At 36.0% G+C, this 19,820-nt stretch overlaps 1 protein-coding gene across 1 annotated transcript; it reads right to left on the bottom strand.

Moving 5' to 3' along the window:
- Nucleotides 1-1,573: 1,573 nt before the first annotated feature.
- On the bottom strand, nucleotides 1,574-7,766 carry LOC115239364 (ejaculatory bulb-specific protein 3). The gene is made up of 4 exons (XM_029813845.1): nucleotides 7,613-7,766; nucleotides 4,452-4,626; nucleotides 2,686-2,780; nucleotides 1,574-1,877 (listed from the first exon to the last, which is right to left on the bottom strand). The coding sequence occupies exons 1-4, from the start codon at nucleotides 7,616-7,618 to the stop codon at nucleotides 1,776-1,778; spliced, it is 378 nt and encodes a 125-aa protein (XP_029669705.1). The 5' UTR covers nucleotides 7,619-7,766; the 3' UTR covers nucleotides 1,574-1,775.
- Nucleotides 7,767-19,820: the final 12,054 nt, after the last annotated feature.

The following is a 19,820-nucleotide window of genomic DNA, read 5'->3' as shown; positions in this document are numbered from 1 at the left end:
AGTTTTACTGACATTCTTTTCGTTTGTTATTTTCGAAAGGACATTCTTCATAATTTTGACGTATTCACGGATATATAATTTCCCTCATCAATCTGATCAACAAGTATATCGCGGATATAAATCGCGCGATTCTCATCGATTATAATTTCCTACTTAACAAGGGGCGGAGGCGAGGAAAGGGGGCGGGGAGAAGAAAGTAATCAGGTACTTGTCGACAGGTGCTTCGAAGGATGCGTAGAATTTCCAACCTGTTGAAGAGTCCTGGATATCCGTTTCCTACGAGTGCCCCGCCGAGTCGATGATATTCGGATTTCAATCCGATCGACGGTGGAGTCTGAGGGAAAATTTTCCCGTTGAGTGGCGGCACGCAGAGATTGAATTTTCGGTTTTCTCAAACCGCCGCAAATTTTCCATTTCCTCCGGAGCCTCGCGCGCCCTCGCGAATTTTCCTCCTCGATTTGCGCGATCGCCTGAGTGACCTCTCATTTCCCTCCCCCCCTCCCCCCTCTCCGGCCTGTCGTCCCCCTCGGTCCGTCGCGGTGCATTTAAATCGACTGCTTAAGTTGACTATGCACTAATCTCGTAATTCATTTACATATTTAAGACGCGCGTCGGCAAAGTTCGCTGTCCGTGGAAGGGAGGAGGAGGAGAAGAAGATGGAGGAGGACACGAAAGGAAGGCGCGACGAATGGAATAATAAGTTATGCATGTGTCTCTTATCTGACGAGAGACGTGAATAGATACCTGAACTTCTTTAATTTAATAACGCACGCGGGGCGGAACGAAAATCGGATATCGTGTCGAAAACAAACAAGTACGACGGAGAGACAAAGATATCTCTCGTTTTATATCTCACGGCTAGGATAAAACGTAGGGAATATTTAGTCAATTCCTCGAGAAATGATCGGAACTCAATCTACACGAACAGAGTCACGCGCGTATAGTCGGTTCTCTCGTTAGTTCGCATGCAACTTTGATAACTCGCAGTCTCGCCAAGAAGTTGACTCGGTCGTTACCTGACTGAACGATATCGATTATCGTCGGACCTTCTTGTTCCTCGACAATGAAATACATCTTTCGCCAGGAGGCGGATAGGAGGGGTGGGGTGGGGAGGGAGGGAGGGTTCGCTTTCTCGCGAGTAGAAGGGTCGGGACGTTTTGTTCAATGTAGGGCACGATGGAAATACAAAATCGGGTTTCCGGCGAGCTTCTCGAATGGGCGAGTCATATAGGTACATATATCTCATATTGGACAGCGTCAGGAAATTAAGCGAGGCGGTCTCAAGGGCGACGTTCGGACCTCAAACTTCGGCCGGGGAACTTTTCTCGGCATTGTGCCTGGATTTATCTCTTCCCGAAGTGTCGAACTGCTTTCGGGGGAGAAGAGCCGCGGAAACCGAGAAATATATTATTGCCGGCCGTGACTGGTATACAAACGTTGTTTGCCCGTCAAACGAAGAGACATAGGTAAGGAGAAGCGGGAAGAGAAAGGGGGGGAGGAGACTAGACTTATAAATGATCGATGACAATAATTGGACTATCGTATAATTGATTAAATAACGCAAATATCATAATACCCTTTTAAACGGATCCGTTTATTATATTCACGATAACATTTTGAAACAAATAAAATTTCTCTCCTTATAGCTTCCAATGTTCCGTTGAAAGAACTAAATAAAGTTGTAAAAACAATTGCGAAAAACTAATGGATTTATTTAATCCGCGCGGTGTAGAAAAATAGGGAAGATAGAAAGGAGATAAGAAAATTTAAATTATTCATGCTTTTATATTGTGCTTCTCTAATTCATCCTCGTACTTGTGAGAGAATTCACCAGTAGGATCGTACTTCTTCTTAAGTTGCTCCCATGTTTCTGGTTTCTGAAATAAAACATAAGGTCAAATGAGCAATCGTCCTTTCATAATAAAAAATGTACAAGATTGTCTTCATCGATAAAATGAAATGTGTTGTCGACAATTGTATCGGTGTAAAGTCATATAAACATTTTTATTCTAAAAATTCTTTTATTTTTTTCGTTTTAAACGCTTCTCATATCAAGAGACATACTAAATTATATCGCTGCTACATGAACATTATTTTGAAATTCGTATTACTTAGACAAGTTATAAAAATACAATAGTAAAAATTCAATAAAACCATCTAATTTCAAAAACAAAATCTTATATATCTTTGAAAGACAAATCTTTATACATATAGCCTTTGAGCGCGCTTAAAGCTCCGTATTCGTACCAACCGTAAAAATATGTTTAATGTTTCAAGAACCGCGGAAAATACGGTGGACGTAACACGAACCGGATTGAAACCCTTCTAAGGGAAACGACTGGCCGACCGGGGGTGAAATCGGTTTTCGAAGGAGGTTTACGGAGGCGGATTCGCATCGCCGGTAAATTATTTGGCTACGGATGCGAGAGTTTTCCGGGCGCAACGAATCACTGGGACACCCCTCGTCGCACCACCCCGGCAATCCGAAGAGCATTAACCCGTCTCTACATGAAAGTCAAACTAGTTTCGCAACATTTAAACCGGCTCGACGTATCCCTTCCCAAAGAGAACGTTCTCTCATCCACCACCCTCTGGCGTCAACTCATTACGCGCGACCCTGCGTTTCATTAGCCCGGTGAAAAGTGACGGGCGGTGACGTATATATACGAATGCGAGAGCGTGTACCTTGTTAACTAGAAACCGGATGACCTTCTCGGAACCATTCCTTTGCTTCTCGCTGCACTTGTGACACCCGGTCTCCAACGCGTCCGGAAGGTGCTCTGAAAGAATCGCAACAGGAATTCAGATCAGGGACATATTCAGATCTGTGACGAAATACAACGATTTCGTCTTGAGACGAAGGCAAGAACGCAATCGATTAACATTACGGAATGTCGATTTAAATATTCTTTAAAATAATTGGACCTGGATTTTCTTATTTTTTACCCCGATTCTAAATTTATATTTTTTCTCGTTAGATACTTTGACACATAAGCTCTCCAATGTGTGCGCGCAGATCGTTTTCACTGGGAGACGAAGTTCTGCGATGTAGAGCGGAGTTCATAATAATGTATGTTATTTCTCGAATATTCGATGTCGTGCAGAATTCGCCCCAACGTTTTTGCCGTCCCGCGTCATTTGCGCCAGCTGCTATGGTCAGCTGGTCGCACACCCGCGCATATCGCTCGTGAATTTTCGTGAGAGACAAGGACTATATATCTTCGGTAACGTATTACCGTCCATCGCGCGTTTTATCTCGTTCTATGGGATAACCATGCTGTGAAAAAAAGAAACTCGAGAAGAATAAGAAGACGATAAACGTGATTTTCTGATAAATGGCGAGAAAATAAATCAAGTTATTAGTAATTAATATAATTTACAGAAATGCGCCGATAAAAATCGATTGATTTCTAGTTCTCATTTGCATGAGATTCTGTGTAGATGAATTTTATATACAGAATGTTTCAAAGTATATTTTTAATAGCAAATTCTCTGATCATTTTGGAGACGAATTTTCTTTAAGGAAAGTGTTAAGGTTAATAAATTCCGAGTTATAAGCGATTAAAAAAAAGAAGGGCTTTCCGCAAACTAAACTTTGTATAGAGAGTTGAAAGGTTAACAAAATTACATCCTTTAATTAATTTCAAGTCAACTTCAGATTTACTTTACTTTAATAGAAAATTTTAACTTTAGATTTAGTTACAAAGATATATGATGTGTAAAATGATTGGAAACTTGCAAACAATGATGTTTCTTCCTCGACAATTTTGTCAAGGAAGATCTATTCCAAATTCGTTAGAGAATCTGCTATCAAAAGAACATTCGATAGTTTTTGTACAGGACACTTTGACGCGTAGAAAACGCGTTACGTACGACTGTGGGAGCAGAGTTTTCATGCGAAAAAATTGACAGTAGTTTGCGCCGCTAACCGCAAACATATGTATGCGCAAATATCTCCCCGACGACGTGTACTTTTTTTGCCGAAATCTTCTCGGCGACAATCGGCGACTGGGGTGTATTATTCATATCTCTAAAGGGAGCGCGATATGCGCGCGCTTCTCGTACATATGTACCGTCGTTAACGAAACGACCTCGCATCGCGCATCCTTCGACGGGGATGAGACGGGGTGGCCATTATATATCATATATATCATATCATTAGTGTGCCAAGGCTGATTCTCGCGCGCGTTGGAAAGCGTGTGAGAGATCGTCTCATTACCGTTTCATTTCATCGTACGTGTTTTGTCGCATTATCGCGCCGCACAGACGAGATGCGCAGGCATCAAGTGCTGTGTTCCTCCAGAGTTCGCTTTACGTTTACGTTATTATTATGTTTTCATATTGTGTAGGTCGCGCATTACAAGAATTGCGTGTTATATCATAAAAGATAACGATATAATTTTGAGATTAACGTTTCGATAGCAAGGGTAACGATTAATGAAATATCTCACCTTTGAGTTCCTTGCCATCGGGCGTGCAGCTTCCCTTTTCCAGCAGACAGTTTACGTAGTTCTTGAGCAGACGCTCGCTCCTCAGGATCGAGTCTAAGTCGACATTGTCGAATTTGGTCGTGTATTTGTCCTCCGCTAGGGCGCAAGCTACCGCGATGAGGAATAGAGCCAGAACCTGGATCAAATATTAGAAGGATTTCTCGCGATATATGATAGAAACTATCCCGAAATCTCGATGCTGTTTACAGCATTCCGATATCGATATCTGTATGAAAGAGTGAGGTAGGTGTGCGAGGTTTGAACGAGGCGCGAAATCTTCGCTCATGAATTCCCGCGGGATTTCGCGAGATAAACGCGAGAGACTCGCGACGTCGGTTGACAATGAGCAAAATGTTGGGACAGATACGGCTTCGCTTTTCACGTTAAATGTCGAGCGTGGCCAAATGTTTGCGGCCGAAACGCGGCGAATCGTATACGGACGTATTTAACGCAACGACGTGAATACCAACGAGCGCACGTATATTATATCGTATGTGCGTGATATATATATATATATATCTTTTTCTCTCTCTCGCGTGATGGTATTTCTATAGAAATTCCTCTATAGGCCCCTAGTGAAAATACAGGCCCCTACAGGCTTGCAGAAAATAGAAGCGAGCGTCGCACGTCTCATTAGTAGGTAAAGACGAGAGTGAAGGACCAGTGGGACGTACAGAGCTCTTCGTTTAGAAATCAATTCAATTACGCAGAGTGTGTCAAACGCTTTCTCAAGCGCGACTGCACGAAGCGTTAACAGACACTTCTATGCGTGCGGAACATCAAAGTCACGTTTCTCTCGTATATCGTGTTCTCTCTCTTGTGCGCGATATAACGTATATAAAATACATCGAGATAGTCTGTTTTTCGAGAATGAAAATTTTTGGAATAAATCAATTTTTTTTAAGACACAGCTCGTTAAAATAATTAGTTTGTGCATCGGTATTTTATTTAAATTATCACATTTGTAGATATCACGTTGAAGAATTATTATTATTATTTAGACGAACGATTCAGGGAGAGAGAAATGTAAATGTATTACACATAGAAGAAACTGGAACAATCAATGTCATATTGTGCGAAAGAAGAAAGAAGATATTCTCGCATATAGGACACTTGTCTCTTTTTAGCTCCATCATAAAATGGCATTGATTGTTCTAGTTTTAAGATATCTCATATCAATTACGCGTTTCGCGCAAGAAATCTGAGAAATTAAATAGACCTTGAATTACATCAACTATCCAATTCAGTCCGGTACAGAAGGAGAAAAAAACAAGTTCTCAGTTCGTAAATTAAGATGGATTTATAATCTTTAAACGTTATGCATCTATTTTCAATTTGTATTTTAATCGCTGATTTAAATTAAGAATTTAAATTATTTAGATTTATATTTAAATAAAATAAAAAGAAAAAACAAAAGAATACAAAAAAAATTTATGTTTTCGTGTGTGATTCCACAAAGATATGATATAGAAAGAGAAAGAGAGATGGAGAGATGAGGATCTCAAGTAATTTTAATAAATATTTTGCGAGAAATGTGTAATTTTTTTGTTTTGGATTTTGATTTTTTTTTCAAAATTAATGATTCGATTCGACGAAAATGCAAACCATGACAGCTTCGACGAGTTGGTTCAAACTCGAAGCGAGGGAATTTCTCACCCTCTCGAAGACCGCGAGCAGATGGTTACGCTAGTACATAACGGGTTAATGCCAGAGAGTTAGTTAGGACGTTAATTAGTATAGAATAGACCTGTTGTAGAGAAGTACGTGATACCCACTATACTTTGGTGAAGAGCAAAGCGCGCAAAGGGTAGCGACCGAAATGATGTTATCCTGTAGACTCGCCCAGAGACATTCGGCTCTTCCAGAGTGATAAGATTGCCGTGACGTTTAATATATGAAGCTACGTCTATATATGAGATATGTAATTGCATCGCGTGTCAGTAAGAGTCTTTTTAACAAACCGGGAAAAAATCAAAATTACACTATAATAGATTTGATCGTGAAATTCAGTTGAGAAATATAATATTTAATTCAGTTGATTTATAAATTTCTATTTAAAAACACATTACGAACGACTAATACCAGTGACAATCGATCGTTTAGCAAAAATCTCGCCAAATAGAAACCGAAATGTTTTATCGATCAAGATGGAATCTAGACGCGCGTTCCAGATGATGTGAGAAGGAAAATGATTTACACACGGCTTACGCACGCTTTCGTGTGTAAGCCTCATTACGTAATCGCCGCCATTACCACGAACAACGTTTCCTGACGCCTTTCACTCTCGTGAAGAAATTTCACCTCGTTTCGAGTCGTTCGCGATTCAAGACGCCGACGACGGAGTCGCAAAAACGTACACGCGCGGCGGATTAACAGCGAATTTTTGCGACGATGTACAAAGGAGACAGACGTTTTGAATCACCGTAGGAGACTCTTAAACGGTCTCCGAGGTCGTTAACGACGTGAAACAGCCTCGACGCAGGCCGAAGAGCTCACGCTGCATTATTCACTTTTGGATCTCTCGAGACCGGATTTTCGCCGAATATAACGTGGCAATTAACGTCTATGCGATCCCCCACGTGGTACGGAAAAAGTAAAATAATAAAAGAAAAAAAAATTCAGAAATCAAAAATTATATGACAAGAAAGAAGATTTTAAATTTTAAATATCTGCAATCGGAAAATATATGAAGAACAGCTAGAAGAAACGTTATCAAATAACATTATCGAATCGAAACCATCTGAAATTTCCATTATACAATATTCGCAACATGTTGTTTTCAAACGCGTTAATTATAAGGAGGAAAATCAGCGCTCCATTTGCGTTATATATTTTCATTTACGTAAAACGTTATAAAAAACTTGTGTAAAACAAACGTAATAAAAAATTACACTCCCAATTAATGTTATATAAGGACAATAATCTTGCAAAAATTCAAAAAATGGACAGACGCGGGATAACCGAACGAATGTAGAAAAAACACAGAAGACGAGAGAGAGAAAGAGAGACGCCATTATAATAAAAGGGAGGATTACCAAATGTAAAACGAGAACAGGTACAAAATAAAGAAGAAAGGGCGGAGGGGAAGCCAAGGTGACCAAAGGAGAGAGAATTACACTTACCTTCATGTTCGAGCGAAGTTAGACTACTGATGCTGACAGCGGCGCCGATCAGCTGCTTTATACCCGGGCCCCTCGCATGACTGGACCCCGAATTCGTCGAATCAGCCTTACTCGCGGATCTCTTCGGGGACCCCTTCCTTCCTCCTTCCTCCTCCCCCCTCTCCCTTTCGTCTCTTTACGTCCTCGCGAAGTCGCGAAGGAGGATGGGAGGTGCGAAACGATGTGCGTCACAGGTGAGCAAACCTCGGATGTTCGCCTTGCATCTGCGCGAATCACTCTATGTCGTGTAAATATTGCCGGATATACACAAGGGGTTTCTGAATCGATTTAAAAACTCTTCTCGGCTCCCGCGAATGCTCCAACTTTAATTCTGTTTGCATTTCGTCGCAGAAGTTTTCGACTTTTTAACTAGAAAAACGGAGAAAAATTATTCTCTCTTCTCTCCCCTTCTCCCTCTCCGCTTATAACGGTGATTTTGTTCCCGAGAAATTCTTGTCGAGGGGCACTCGTTCCTCAAGATATTTACTAGAAAAAGAAAAATTACGAAATTATGGATTAACGCGTTACAAGAATTTTGCGTGCGATATTAGAGAGAGAGAGAGAGAGAGAGAGAGAGAGAGAGCGTCAGCGCTTTTGCACGAGTGCGCGTTCATTAGCGGGATTCAGCGGCAATTGCAAAAGTAATATTTGACCAACGTTGAGTTAACCGATTTGTACCTCTTTAAAGTAGCGCGGCACGCCGCGGACGAATTACATATTGCTTTTCCGGTAATGGCAACGAAAACAGTGCGATACACATGCGAGAAAAATTGGAGTTCCGAGTCGGGATTTAGCGCGAGCGTTGCGCAAGCCTCTGCATAAGGAGTGTCACATCTTGCGGGCTAAACGATGATGCATTCTCTAAAGGATGCGCCTTATTTACCGAACTAATTCGCGATAGGATGCTAGTTGTGTAATATTTCATCTCCGAAATCATCCAATGAAAATTATACGTATGACAAAATAACGCGACTTGAATAATAATAATAAAATATATATGTTTAATATATATATAAATTTATAAAATATATTCCTAAACGAATTTTTCATTTGCAAACTGCTGATTCATTGAAACTCACATTAAATTTTTTCGCGTACATCGATTTTATAACTCGTTCAAAACTTGTATAATAATGGAGAGATGCGTATATAAAATTATCTATTACTCCTGCTTTGTAAAGAGCAGCTTTGATTGAACGTCCTAATTAACAACGAATAAAGGTCACGCGTTGATTAAAAATACTTTGCAACTATTACATATATAATTTATCTTTTTACAGCGCCTTCAGAGAATGCGCGTGGCCTGTTTGTCGTTTAGGATTTTATAGCTCGTAATAAATTTATCCGACCGTGGATATAATAGGACATGGAATATTGTATTATTATATCGAGAGGTCGGGCGGGCGTGTGCACCTGTTACGGACATCTCCCGCGTAATCCATATTTTACAAACGCAATATCGATAGCCGCCAGCGAGAAATATTTCCTTTGTTCTGCCTAGAATTAACATCATTAATAAATTGCAGCATCGAGAATGACTAGCAGCTCGGACTCGCAGAGCGTTATTTGCGAAGAACAATCGTGGAGATGAGTGCCATCCGAATATGCGCAAAAAGAGTACCGTATATAAAATTCGCAATACCATCAGCGAGAGGCGCAATTACGATGCATACGACTGCCAAAAATTTCTCTCGCGCGAGCTTTAATCCTTTTGTTATTTTAAAACAAAAACAGTTCTCTGTAACAGATCTGAAAAATGTAAATACGTAATATACACGACATATATTTTGTAATTTTTGTTTATCTACGCTATAGAAAATAAACTGTCGATACAACGATAACGCAAGCAAATTATTAACAGTCCGCATTTCCTGGCAATCTGGACGTCTAATTAACCTAATTGTTTATTATTAATTCATTTGATAGTGTTATTCAAATTAATACATTCCGAACATGGACGAAACCTGAAAATCAATTGCATACGCAAAGATGAGATATACGTAACTAAATATAACAAAATATAACGAAAGTTTATATTCAGAGAGAGAAAAGAGAGAGAGAGAGATCAAAATCAGTATATCAAAGATATTATTTGCATATTGCTATTTTTTTAATCTTACGCAATCAAAAATATGCAAAATAAAATTTTAAATAGAGCCACTCCTTCCGATATTACATTGACGTCATGTAATTTGCAAGTTATTGCAGATTTATAGTACACTTCTTATATCTCACTTCGTATCTTTCATTATTGAAAAAAAAAACGGATACACATAAACTTCATATCATTTGCAATTGATGTGTTAATAATAATTTGCCTAGAAATATATAAAATTTTCCGTTCCGTAAAGATTAAAATTACTCATGTTTTTTTTACACTTGTCATTCAGCGCAAAAGATGATTCAGAGGAAATGAAGAATGGCCGTTTTTTTTTTCATCTGGCGCATTAAAATTTATGTTAATTTTTTCGACAAAAAGCAGACTTTTATCTTTTTTGATATGATAATATTAAACAGGGTCTACACAAGACGAAATCTTTCATTATGCGACACGTTAGCTGATTTAAGGTTACATTTTGCAATTTCTTTTTAGCCTTAATAGTATGATGTATGATTATCTGTTTGACAAGATGAATAAAAATGATCCCGCTATCTATTTCATCGCGAGAAGCAACGGCGCGTGAAAATAAGCTTCAACCACTTTAAGAAACGAATGCGTATGTTTACGCATTCTTTTTAGTCACGAGTTATTTACTGGCCGTGCGTATGTATTTAGCATAAATTATCGCCAAAGACATCAATTCTCAATAAAACCTATTGCGAAATGACAATTACAAAACGCTAGAGAGACGTGAGTTTCTGAAATATTAAAAATGAGAAAGTAAGTAGAAAGAGATGGATATAGTCATCAATTTGTTAACTATCTGTACAATACAACCGAAGTAAAATCGACACGGTAAAGATCGAACAAATAAAATAAGATCAACATGATATAGAGACAGACGATAAAGTTGCAGTCGGTACTTTTCCGAATATCTTCTCTCTCGAAATTATAAAAAGCAATGACAGCGGGATTGATGTGACGGAGAGAGATATCAAAAAGTTACGGAAAATAAATACATATGAAAATCTAGAATTAAAACTTTGGCGAGAGATAACGGAGAGTATAATTGGAATATAAAACTTTGATATGGCAAAAAGTTGCGATAAGTGTATACTGCCGCAGGAAAGCGCGTCCTTTGAGAAACTTGAGAAAAGTCGGAATAGAGAAATTTCGCGTCCTATTCTCACGCGACTCGAAATCACCTGGCGCCCCCGCTCCCTCCTCTTTCCCCTCCCCGCTCTCCTGTACTTTAACGGCCGGCTTTTAGACACTTTTAGCACAAAACCAAGGGCTTTGAATTCGCGCGTGGAATATTCTATGCGAAATCCAGACGTAACCTGAGAGCCCTGCCCTCGTCCGTGTGTGTGCGTGTGTGGGTATGTTGTCCTCGTTCGCTTTGAATTTATTATAACTTCGCGTACAAGGATATCTGTCCAAACTCCCCCTTTTACGGCGCGCGCGCGCCTTAGGTCATTCCTGCAGAAATTCAATTCGTTATAACGCCCCTCCGCGCATTATTTTATTATGTTCAAATTCATTCTCTCCGCGAAAGAATCACGCGGGGGATGCGCAAACTTGCCTTCCTTTCGAAGTCGACATGTTTCTAGTTTCGCACACCCTCTCTCTTTACCTCTCGATTATATGTACCAAGAAAAAAAATACTCATCGTTTGTTTTGATAATCGAGGCTTCGATAACTCTCTTGAATTATAAGCGGGGGGAATATCATATTATATTATATATTATATAATCTTCTAAGATTGTTATTAAGATTAATTCGAAATCCGATTGTAGCTCTTCAAATATCTAATTCTGAAGAAACAAAAATTTCTCGTATGTATCCTTGCTATGTCATTTGTAAAATTGGACCATATGTTTGCGACACTATAAAGTCTTTTCTCTCTTTCTATCCTTTAATTTTGACTCGATGTGAATCCATGAGTCACACAGAAAACCGATCATTGTGCGTATAGTATATAAGCTCGAAGGAGCCCTAACGTGCAAAACGTGTAAATACGTATCTATGCATACGTGATGCGTCACTATGTCGCGGTGACAAAGGTTGTTTCAGGATACCTAATATTTGACACGCCAAATGTATAGTGCAAATTGACGTACCTTGCGTGGGCATACGGGTCGACCTAAAATTATGGTCAATAATCCTCTACCTTGACCCACTTTAGGGTCGGCCTTTCCAAAATGGCGAAGCATCAAGAGCTTTCACGAATTTTGTAATACGGATAAGAGACATAGCGGAGAATAATTTCGTATTTCATTTAACTTGTACCTCGCATGCGCGTATTACTCATTTTTATGATGGTAGAAGATATACATAGAGGAGCAAAAAGAGGGACCGCGCGCATTCGTAACATTTCTATACCGCTCACGTCAGTTTTCTACGGGTCCTTTTATCTCTCGCGCATATAAATACGAACTCTGACGTCGAGCGTGTATTACCATATAAACACGTATGATGAATCGCGAAAAAAAAAACTAAACGTCCAGTTATGCCATGTCAAATTCAGCAAAACGGCAATTTTTAACCGTTCGAGCAATAAACGCATCAGATAATAATAAATAAAATATACAAAAGTCAAATGGAAAAAAACCTGCGATTTGGAGAAGAAACGAAAATATTTAAAGCGTAAAAAATATATTTAAAAAGAGAATGGCAAATATACATACATAGTTGAAGGAATGGAAATGTGCAAAAATTAAAATTTCATTTTACATCGGGAGAAGAGAATTGGAGAGTACGATGCGTGCGTATTAGGCCAAAAAAATGCTTTCACGTTCGATTTCCAATCATGGAATGCGAAAAAAATATTCGAGAGGTTTCGATAAATATTTGATCTACTATATCGCGAAATGGATTGCGGATCAATTTTCCGCGTAAGCGGATGATGATTGTCGACGATTGTCCATATGTAGACGCATAAGGGAATTGCATTCTCGTTACGTATGCACGGCGTACAGCCGAGTGTTCGGCCCGAGCGCTGTCATTATCGTCACGATTATGCATATTCAGATAAGCAATCAACACCATTGAGGTGCCGGGCAAGGGTCGCGCAGCCTGAAACGTGGATTTACTCGAGAGCTGCTAACAGGATCCCGTATATCGTCCTCCTTTTACGGACACACAGACGAGAGTATTGACGTAGAGAAAAATGTAGACAAAACGCACACAATAATTTAACAAGAGAAAGCTCGAAACTCATCTTCTTTCATGAAACTCGTATTATCGATGTGTTATTAAAAGTTGTATCAGTAAGATTATATTATTAGTGTTGTAAAAAATTAATTAATTATTTATTACTTTTCTTATTATTTTATTCTTTTCACTTCCCATGAAAATATATCAAGCAATTAAAATCGAAAATTAAAATTAAAAATTTGATTAGTTCGAGAAATTCTCTCGTTTGTCATTATTGATGATTAAAAACAATCAAAGTTGTCTTATAAACAATAGAATAATCATCCTCGAATTTTCAGATATTCTGCTTATATATACTGCGTTATATTTACGTAAGGTAAAGATTTAGGAAGTAATAAGATTCGTAATAAGATTCACGCGACACATAATGCATAAATATTATTGACCTTCAATGGTCGGCAATCTCGATCCGCGCAACGTGATAAATGTCAAGCCAATTACTCACAAACAAGTTTTTACATAAATGTAGCTAGTAACAAAAAACTAAGAAAAAAAACAAACTGAGATGGTAAACAAAATGTAAATCGGCAATTAGATAGTCCCGCGATATCGAGTGTAATGCGTCGTGCGTCATTGCTCGCATTTATTAAATACTAATATACATATAAAGCATTGCAATTAGAAGGGACAAAGAGTTTTTTCATTCCGTTCTAAGATACAATTATAATAAACTGGTTGTTAGTTGTTATTAAATTACTGTTAATATTATTTACTTAAGTTATGTTACTATTGTTTAAGAAAATAATAGATTAAAATAATAAATAATTGCATAAGAAGAATATTTTATATATATATATATATATATATATATATATATATATATATATATATATATATATATATATATATATATATATATATATATATATATATATATATATATATATATATATATATATATATATATATATATATATATATATATATATATATATATATATATATATATATATAATTTTAATCAATTTTATTAAAAATATATTATAATATATAAAATAAAAAATCAATCTTTTCCCTTCGCTTAAACTCGAGTCGAAAAGTTGGTAAACAGCTACCAATGTATATTATGTAGCTTTTGCCAAAGCAGCATGATAAACTATATTTAAGTCGCTAACAACAGTCGCGCCGGTCTACTTTGACCCTGATCAAAAGGCTGATCGTCTGTACCCCAAAAGGGATCTTTAAAAAGTATGCTTGGAAGAGCGAATTCATTGAAATTGGTGGGTTATATTTTTGAGCCTTTCTTTATGAGATTGAAGTGAAAAAATACGAAAGTAGATATCTGAAAAAACGAGATCTAGGGAAAAAACGTGATCCTTTATTTCGCGCGTTTGGACTTATTTCGCGATATGTATTTTCGATTCTCGGCAGCGTGTTTCCCAAAAATGATAGCGACACCGTGTGTAAGGACGTTTAATAACCGGGTCCAACATTATCCTAGAAATTGCCAGGCAATCTTGCTCGGCGCGAGCCAGGCTCGCAATTTCGTCCTCGTCGGCAAGTACGAGCTACTAAATCCTGAAGGAAAAGTGTCCTCGTATCGCCGTCAGTCAAATCGCATAATCGGCGATTTTTTTCTCAGAACGAGCGGACGTATCGCGCGTAACTAGAAAAGGACCGCGAAAAGAAAAGACAGGAAGACGAGTGACCGTAGACGGGAGCGAAATGTACACGGTGTCTCGGGCATTTTATGTCGGCTAGAAATGGAAAAAAATTTTCAAAACACGAATATTTTGACAGAATATTTAATATAATTTAAAAATATGCATAATTTAACATAATTTAAAAAAAAATAACATACAAAGGGAAATCAAACAAAAAAAAATTTGATTCGCTTCAACGTCGAAACACGCGCCTATGAATTATGAGCGTTTCAAATGAAAGAAATTTGTTAAATTAAATTTTAAAGATCGTGAATGGAAAATAAAATTTTATTGTTTATATCATATTTAATGAACACAATGTGTTAATTAAACGTTACAGTTCTGTTTTTATATACTCGACGCTTAGAATTATAGAAGCATAAAAAAAATTACAAAACAAGTAGAGAAGAAGTTCCGCGAGAAATCTGCGGTCGGCAGGTTAAAGAACACCTCGGGCACCCGGTATAATGTTTTAATTTCGCGGAAAATCTGACGATGTAATTTCTAGAGTAGAGCGACGCCCGGCAATTGTTTCAGCCGGCTTTCACCCCCGCATTATTCATGAGTCGACCTCTCTTTTTTCGCCAACAAGAGGGACGGGGCGATCCCTCCGCACTTGCCAGTCTCTCCTCTTCGTCTGTTTCTCTTACTTTCTCCTCCGAGGGTGATCATTTTAGCGGAGTCTTCGGTTCATATAGTATATTTGAACGTTGTTAAGCCTTCGTATTAGCCTCAAGGGGAGATCGATCCTCCGGGGAAACTCTCTTTACTACAGGAAATTATCCATTCTTTTGCAGAGTATAGCGCGATTTTTTTTTTATCAAGAACAAATGTATTGATTTGTATGTTTGCTCGTAAACGACATCCCGTATCCGCGTGCATTCACGCAGCCGTAATGACGATTTGTAAATTCAAATTATAGTCGCGGACCAATTTTAATTGCACTAATTGGCATAATTTCAACGGATTCGCGAATTCCCGGGTAGCCATCGCCGGAAATCGCCGTAATTCGGAACACTAGCACGCGAAATAGCGTTTTCCATCCCCCCGTGAAATTCCATAATGGTATATATCACCTCTCATAATTTCCTGGGAGACTTTATGGCCCTTTTCCCACGAAACACAATATAAAACATAAAAATGTATGGAGTGACTCATAAATGTGTACAATAAAGACAAAGAAAGAGAGAGAGAGAGAGAGAGAGAGAGAGAGAGACGCGTATGATAATATAGTAGAATTTATTACAAAATTTATCAGAAAATATGGCACATCCGGATAATAAATCATTTTTTACGGAAATTTTATTATAAATGATACTTACATCTTCTTTGTGTATGCGTTAATTAACTCACAATAAATAAAACAATAATTTTAAATTTATGCATTATTCATTGTGCTCTCTGTAATTTAAAATCAGCCATTACTTTCTAAAGTCCGATTTAATTGTATCGTATATATATTGCTAATATTATATCTTCTTGTAAGTGTCATCGGATATTGTGTTTCGTATATTTCCACAAAAGCTAAATAAAAATCCCGAATTTTGCCCTGAACGACGCGTAAACTCTAAATTAGATTTGTTAAAGATTTCCATTGCGTCATCATCTCGATTAGAAAGCCGTGATTTCATTTCAAAGCTTTTATTGCATTTTTATCACGTTTTCTCGCACCGAGGGGAACATTTCTAGCGTCTCTTTTTATAAAATTATTTTATTTATTTATTATCGCAGAAGAAATGTCTCGGATTATATGAATCTGAAATCGATATTTCTATTCAACGACAAATTATATATATCGGCGTATATCCCTATTAAACTTTAAACATTCCCGAACTCGGTCAGTAGTTACTATTCCCGAATAGCGTTTACATGCTAATATGCGCTTCCGAGCAATCGATCGACGCACAGCTTCCTCAGCAGTTGCGGCGTCGCCGAAGCACATCCGCAACGACAAGTTAAATTAATAAGCCTCGCACACAGTCGGAGAGAGCTCGGGCATTATTCAGTCGAACGGCGAGGAGACGTCATAACGCGATCGTAGGATCTCCTCCCTCGTCTCTCGTTAGCGGTACAGTTAACAGCGCGCAAACGAGGCAAACCACAATTTCGAAGCGTTACGATTTCCCTCTTCGAATCGAGCGGGCAAAAGGGCTGACGAGGAAATAGCTTGCACATAGCAAGCGCGAGTCCTTTTAGAGACTCGCTGCCGCAGGATAATCAGCCTAGGAGAGTGCTCGTCTATTCATTATTCGTGCAAACACATCTATTAGCGCACCTTTTCTGCACTGATGGATTCTGTGACACTATAAACAGCGTTTAATTTGACTAAAAATATATAACGGAAATAAACGGAAATTTCATATAATTCTAACCGAGCTCAAGAATAATTTTTTATTTTAAAATAAACATATTAAATCTATAAGAGGGAAGTTGTAATCGAAAAGTTTGCGCAATTCTGATTAAAAATTTTTACTGGAAAATTTAATTATAACCACATGAATTTCATACATTTGTTTTAAATATTTTATTATTATACTATTTATAAAAAGTCCTCTCCTCTCTCTGAATCTTACAAATATACAATTTCATGGATTTAATAAAAAAACATGAAAACTTTTCGATAAAGAACGCATCTGGAAAATAAAATCTGAAACGGAAAATATTTTCTCATGAAACAAAAAGACATAACTCTTCAAATATTACAAAATTAAAATTTCATTTTCAGATAGCAAATACTAATATATATAATCATAGCATTCAGAGATCTTGGTGATTATTATAACATCACTTTAATTTCGATTATATATAAGAAGATTTTAAGAATCATAAGGAAATATCTTTATACAATTTTACTATTATATTATTTGTGGAAATCGCAGACAATTTAAATAATAAAATAAATATTAGTCAGATTGCTACTATTCTACTTAAATTTCAAACTATCAATGATAATCAGTTAGCAAATAAATGTATAAATGTACTATTACATAAAGCTGTATAAATCATGGCATTCATAGATCGTCTTCTGGATAAAACTATTATCGTTTTCAAACATTATATTATGATACAGTGAAAAAATGAAATGTAATAAATAAAAATTACTTGTAGTCTTTGATGATTGATTATAAATCCCATGAGTTTAGCAAATCTCTGAAACATAAATAAAAAATTCTGTGTTTGTTAATAAAGAATATTATCTATAAATATTGTTGAATTTCATAAAGTCAGAAGTAGCAAATTGTAAAATCATGGCATTCAGAGATCTTGGTGATAATTATAACATCATTTTATCTTAATTTTCATATGTAGCAAATGATATGGAAAAATAAAAATTATTAAAATATCTTTATATAATTTTAAAATGCCATTTCACTTGGAAATCGTGTACAGGCACAAGTTAAACAATAAGTCAAATATATTAATTAAGAATGCTATTTTTCTACCTAAATTTCAAATTGATATCAATAATCAGTTAGCAAATACTATACAAATCATGGCACTCATAGACCTTGATGGATAAAATTCTATCATCATTTTCAAACATTATTATATGGTTAAAAAAAATTAAATCTAATAAATAAAAATTACCTGTAGTCTATGACGATTGATCATAAATTCCATGAGTTTAGCAAATCTCTGAAACATAAATAAAAAATTCTGTTTTTGTTAATGAATATTATTTATAAATGTTAAGATGAATTTTATAAAGTCAGAAGTAGCAAATTGTAAAATCATGGCATTCAGAGATCTTGGTGATAATTATAACATCATTTTACTTTAATTTTCATGTATAGAAAATGATATAGAAAAATTAAAAATATTAAAATACCTTTATACAATTTTAAAATGTCATTTCACTTGGAAATCACGAACAAGCACAACCTAAACAATAAAACAAATATATTAGTTAAGAATGCTACTTTTCTATCTAAAATTCAAATTGATGTCAAAATTAGTCAGTTAGCAAATACTATATAAATCATGGCACTCATAGATCTTGGTGGATCATATTATTTATAAATATTGTTGAATTTCATAAAGTCAGAAGTAGCAAATTGTAAAATCATGGCATTCAGAGATCTTGGTGATAATTATAACATCATTTTATCTTAATTTTTATATGTAGAAAATATGGAAAAATAAAAATAATTAAAATACCTTTATATAATTTTAAAATGCCATTTCACTTGGAAATCATGTACAAGCACAACCTAAACAATAAACCAAATATATTAGTTAAGAATGCTATTTTTCTACCTAAATTTCAAATTGATATCAATAATCAGTTAGCAAATACTATACAAATCATGGCACTCATAGACCTTGATGGATAAAATTCTATCATCATTTTCAAACATTATTATATGGTTAAAAAAAATGAAATCTAATAAATAAAAATTACCTGTAGTCTTTGACGATTGATCATAAATTCCATGAGTTTAGCAAATCTCTGAAACATAAATAAAAAATTCTGTTTTTGTTAATGAATATTATTTATAAATGTTAAGATGAATTTTATAAAGTCAGAAGTAGCAAATTGTAAAATCATGGCATTCAGAGATCTTGGTGATAATTATAACATCATTTTACTTTAATTTTCATGTATAGAAAATGATATAGAAAAATTAAAAATATTAAAATACCTTTATACAATTTTAAAATGTCATTTCACTTGGAAATCACGAACAAGCACAACCTAAACAATAAAACAAATATATTAGTTAAGAATGCTACTTTTCTATCTAAAATTCAAATTGATATATCAAATAATAGATCAATTAATTAATAAAAATAAAAGTTACCTAATAATTACTTCTCTTGTAGGCTAATTACAATTACCAGGAATATGTTTTTCTTAACCCCAGAGTTCTTATCTAAAAATTAAAAAAAAAATTAAACTTTATATAAAAGATATATAAATGTGTCATAATAAATGATAATAAAAATATCATATAAAAAAAAATCATAATTTAGTATTTTCTCCATTACACAAAATATATATAAAATCTCACCTATATATACAATATTGTAATTATATGACCAAAATATATATTGTGGAAATATTGATCAAAAAATAACACCAGACATATTTGCAAAGTAAAGGTGCGCAAGGCAATTCATCCAAGCAAATAATATAATATATCAAAACAAGTAATTTCAAAAAGCTAGAGCACATTTACTTCACAGAAAATATGTCGTTCATAATAAA

The sequence above is a fragment of the Formica exsecta genome, unplaced genomic scaffold (assembly GCF_003651465.1).
Source record: "Formica exsecta isolate Colony F162 unplaced genomic scaffold, ASM365146v1 scaffold38, whole genome shotgun sequence".
NCBI lineage: Eukaryota > Metazoa > Arthropoda > Insecta > Hymenoptera > Formicidae > Formica > Formica exsecta.
The sequence above is the reverse complement of the archived record's forward strand: the minus strand, read 5'-3'. Positions and strand labels throughout refer to the sequence as shown.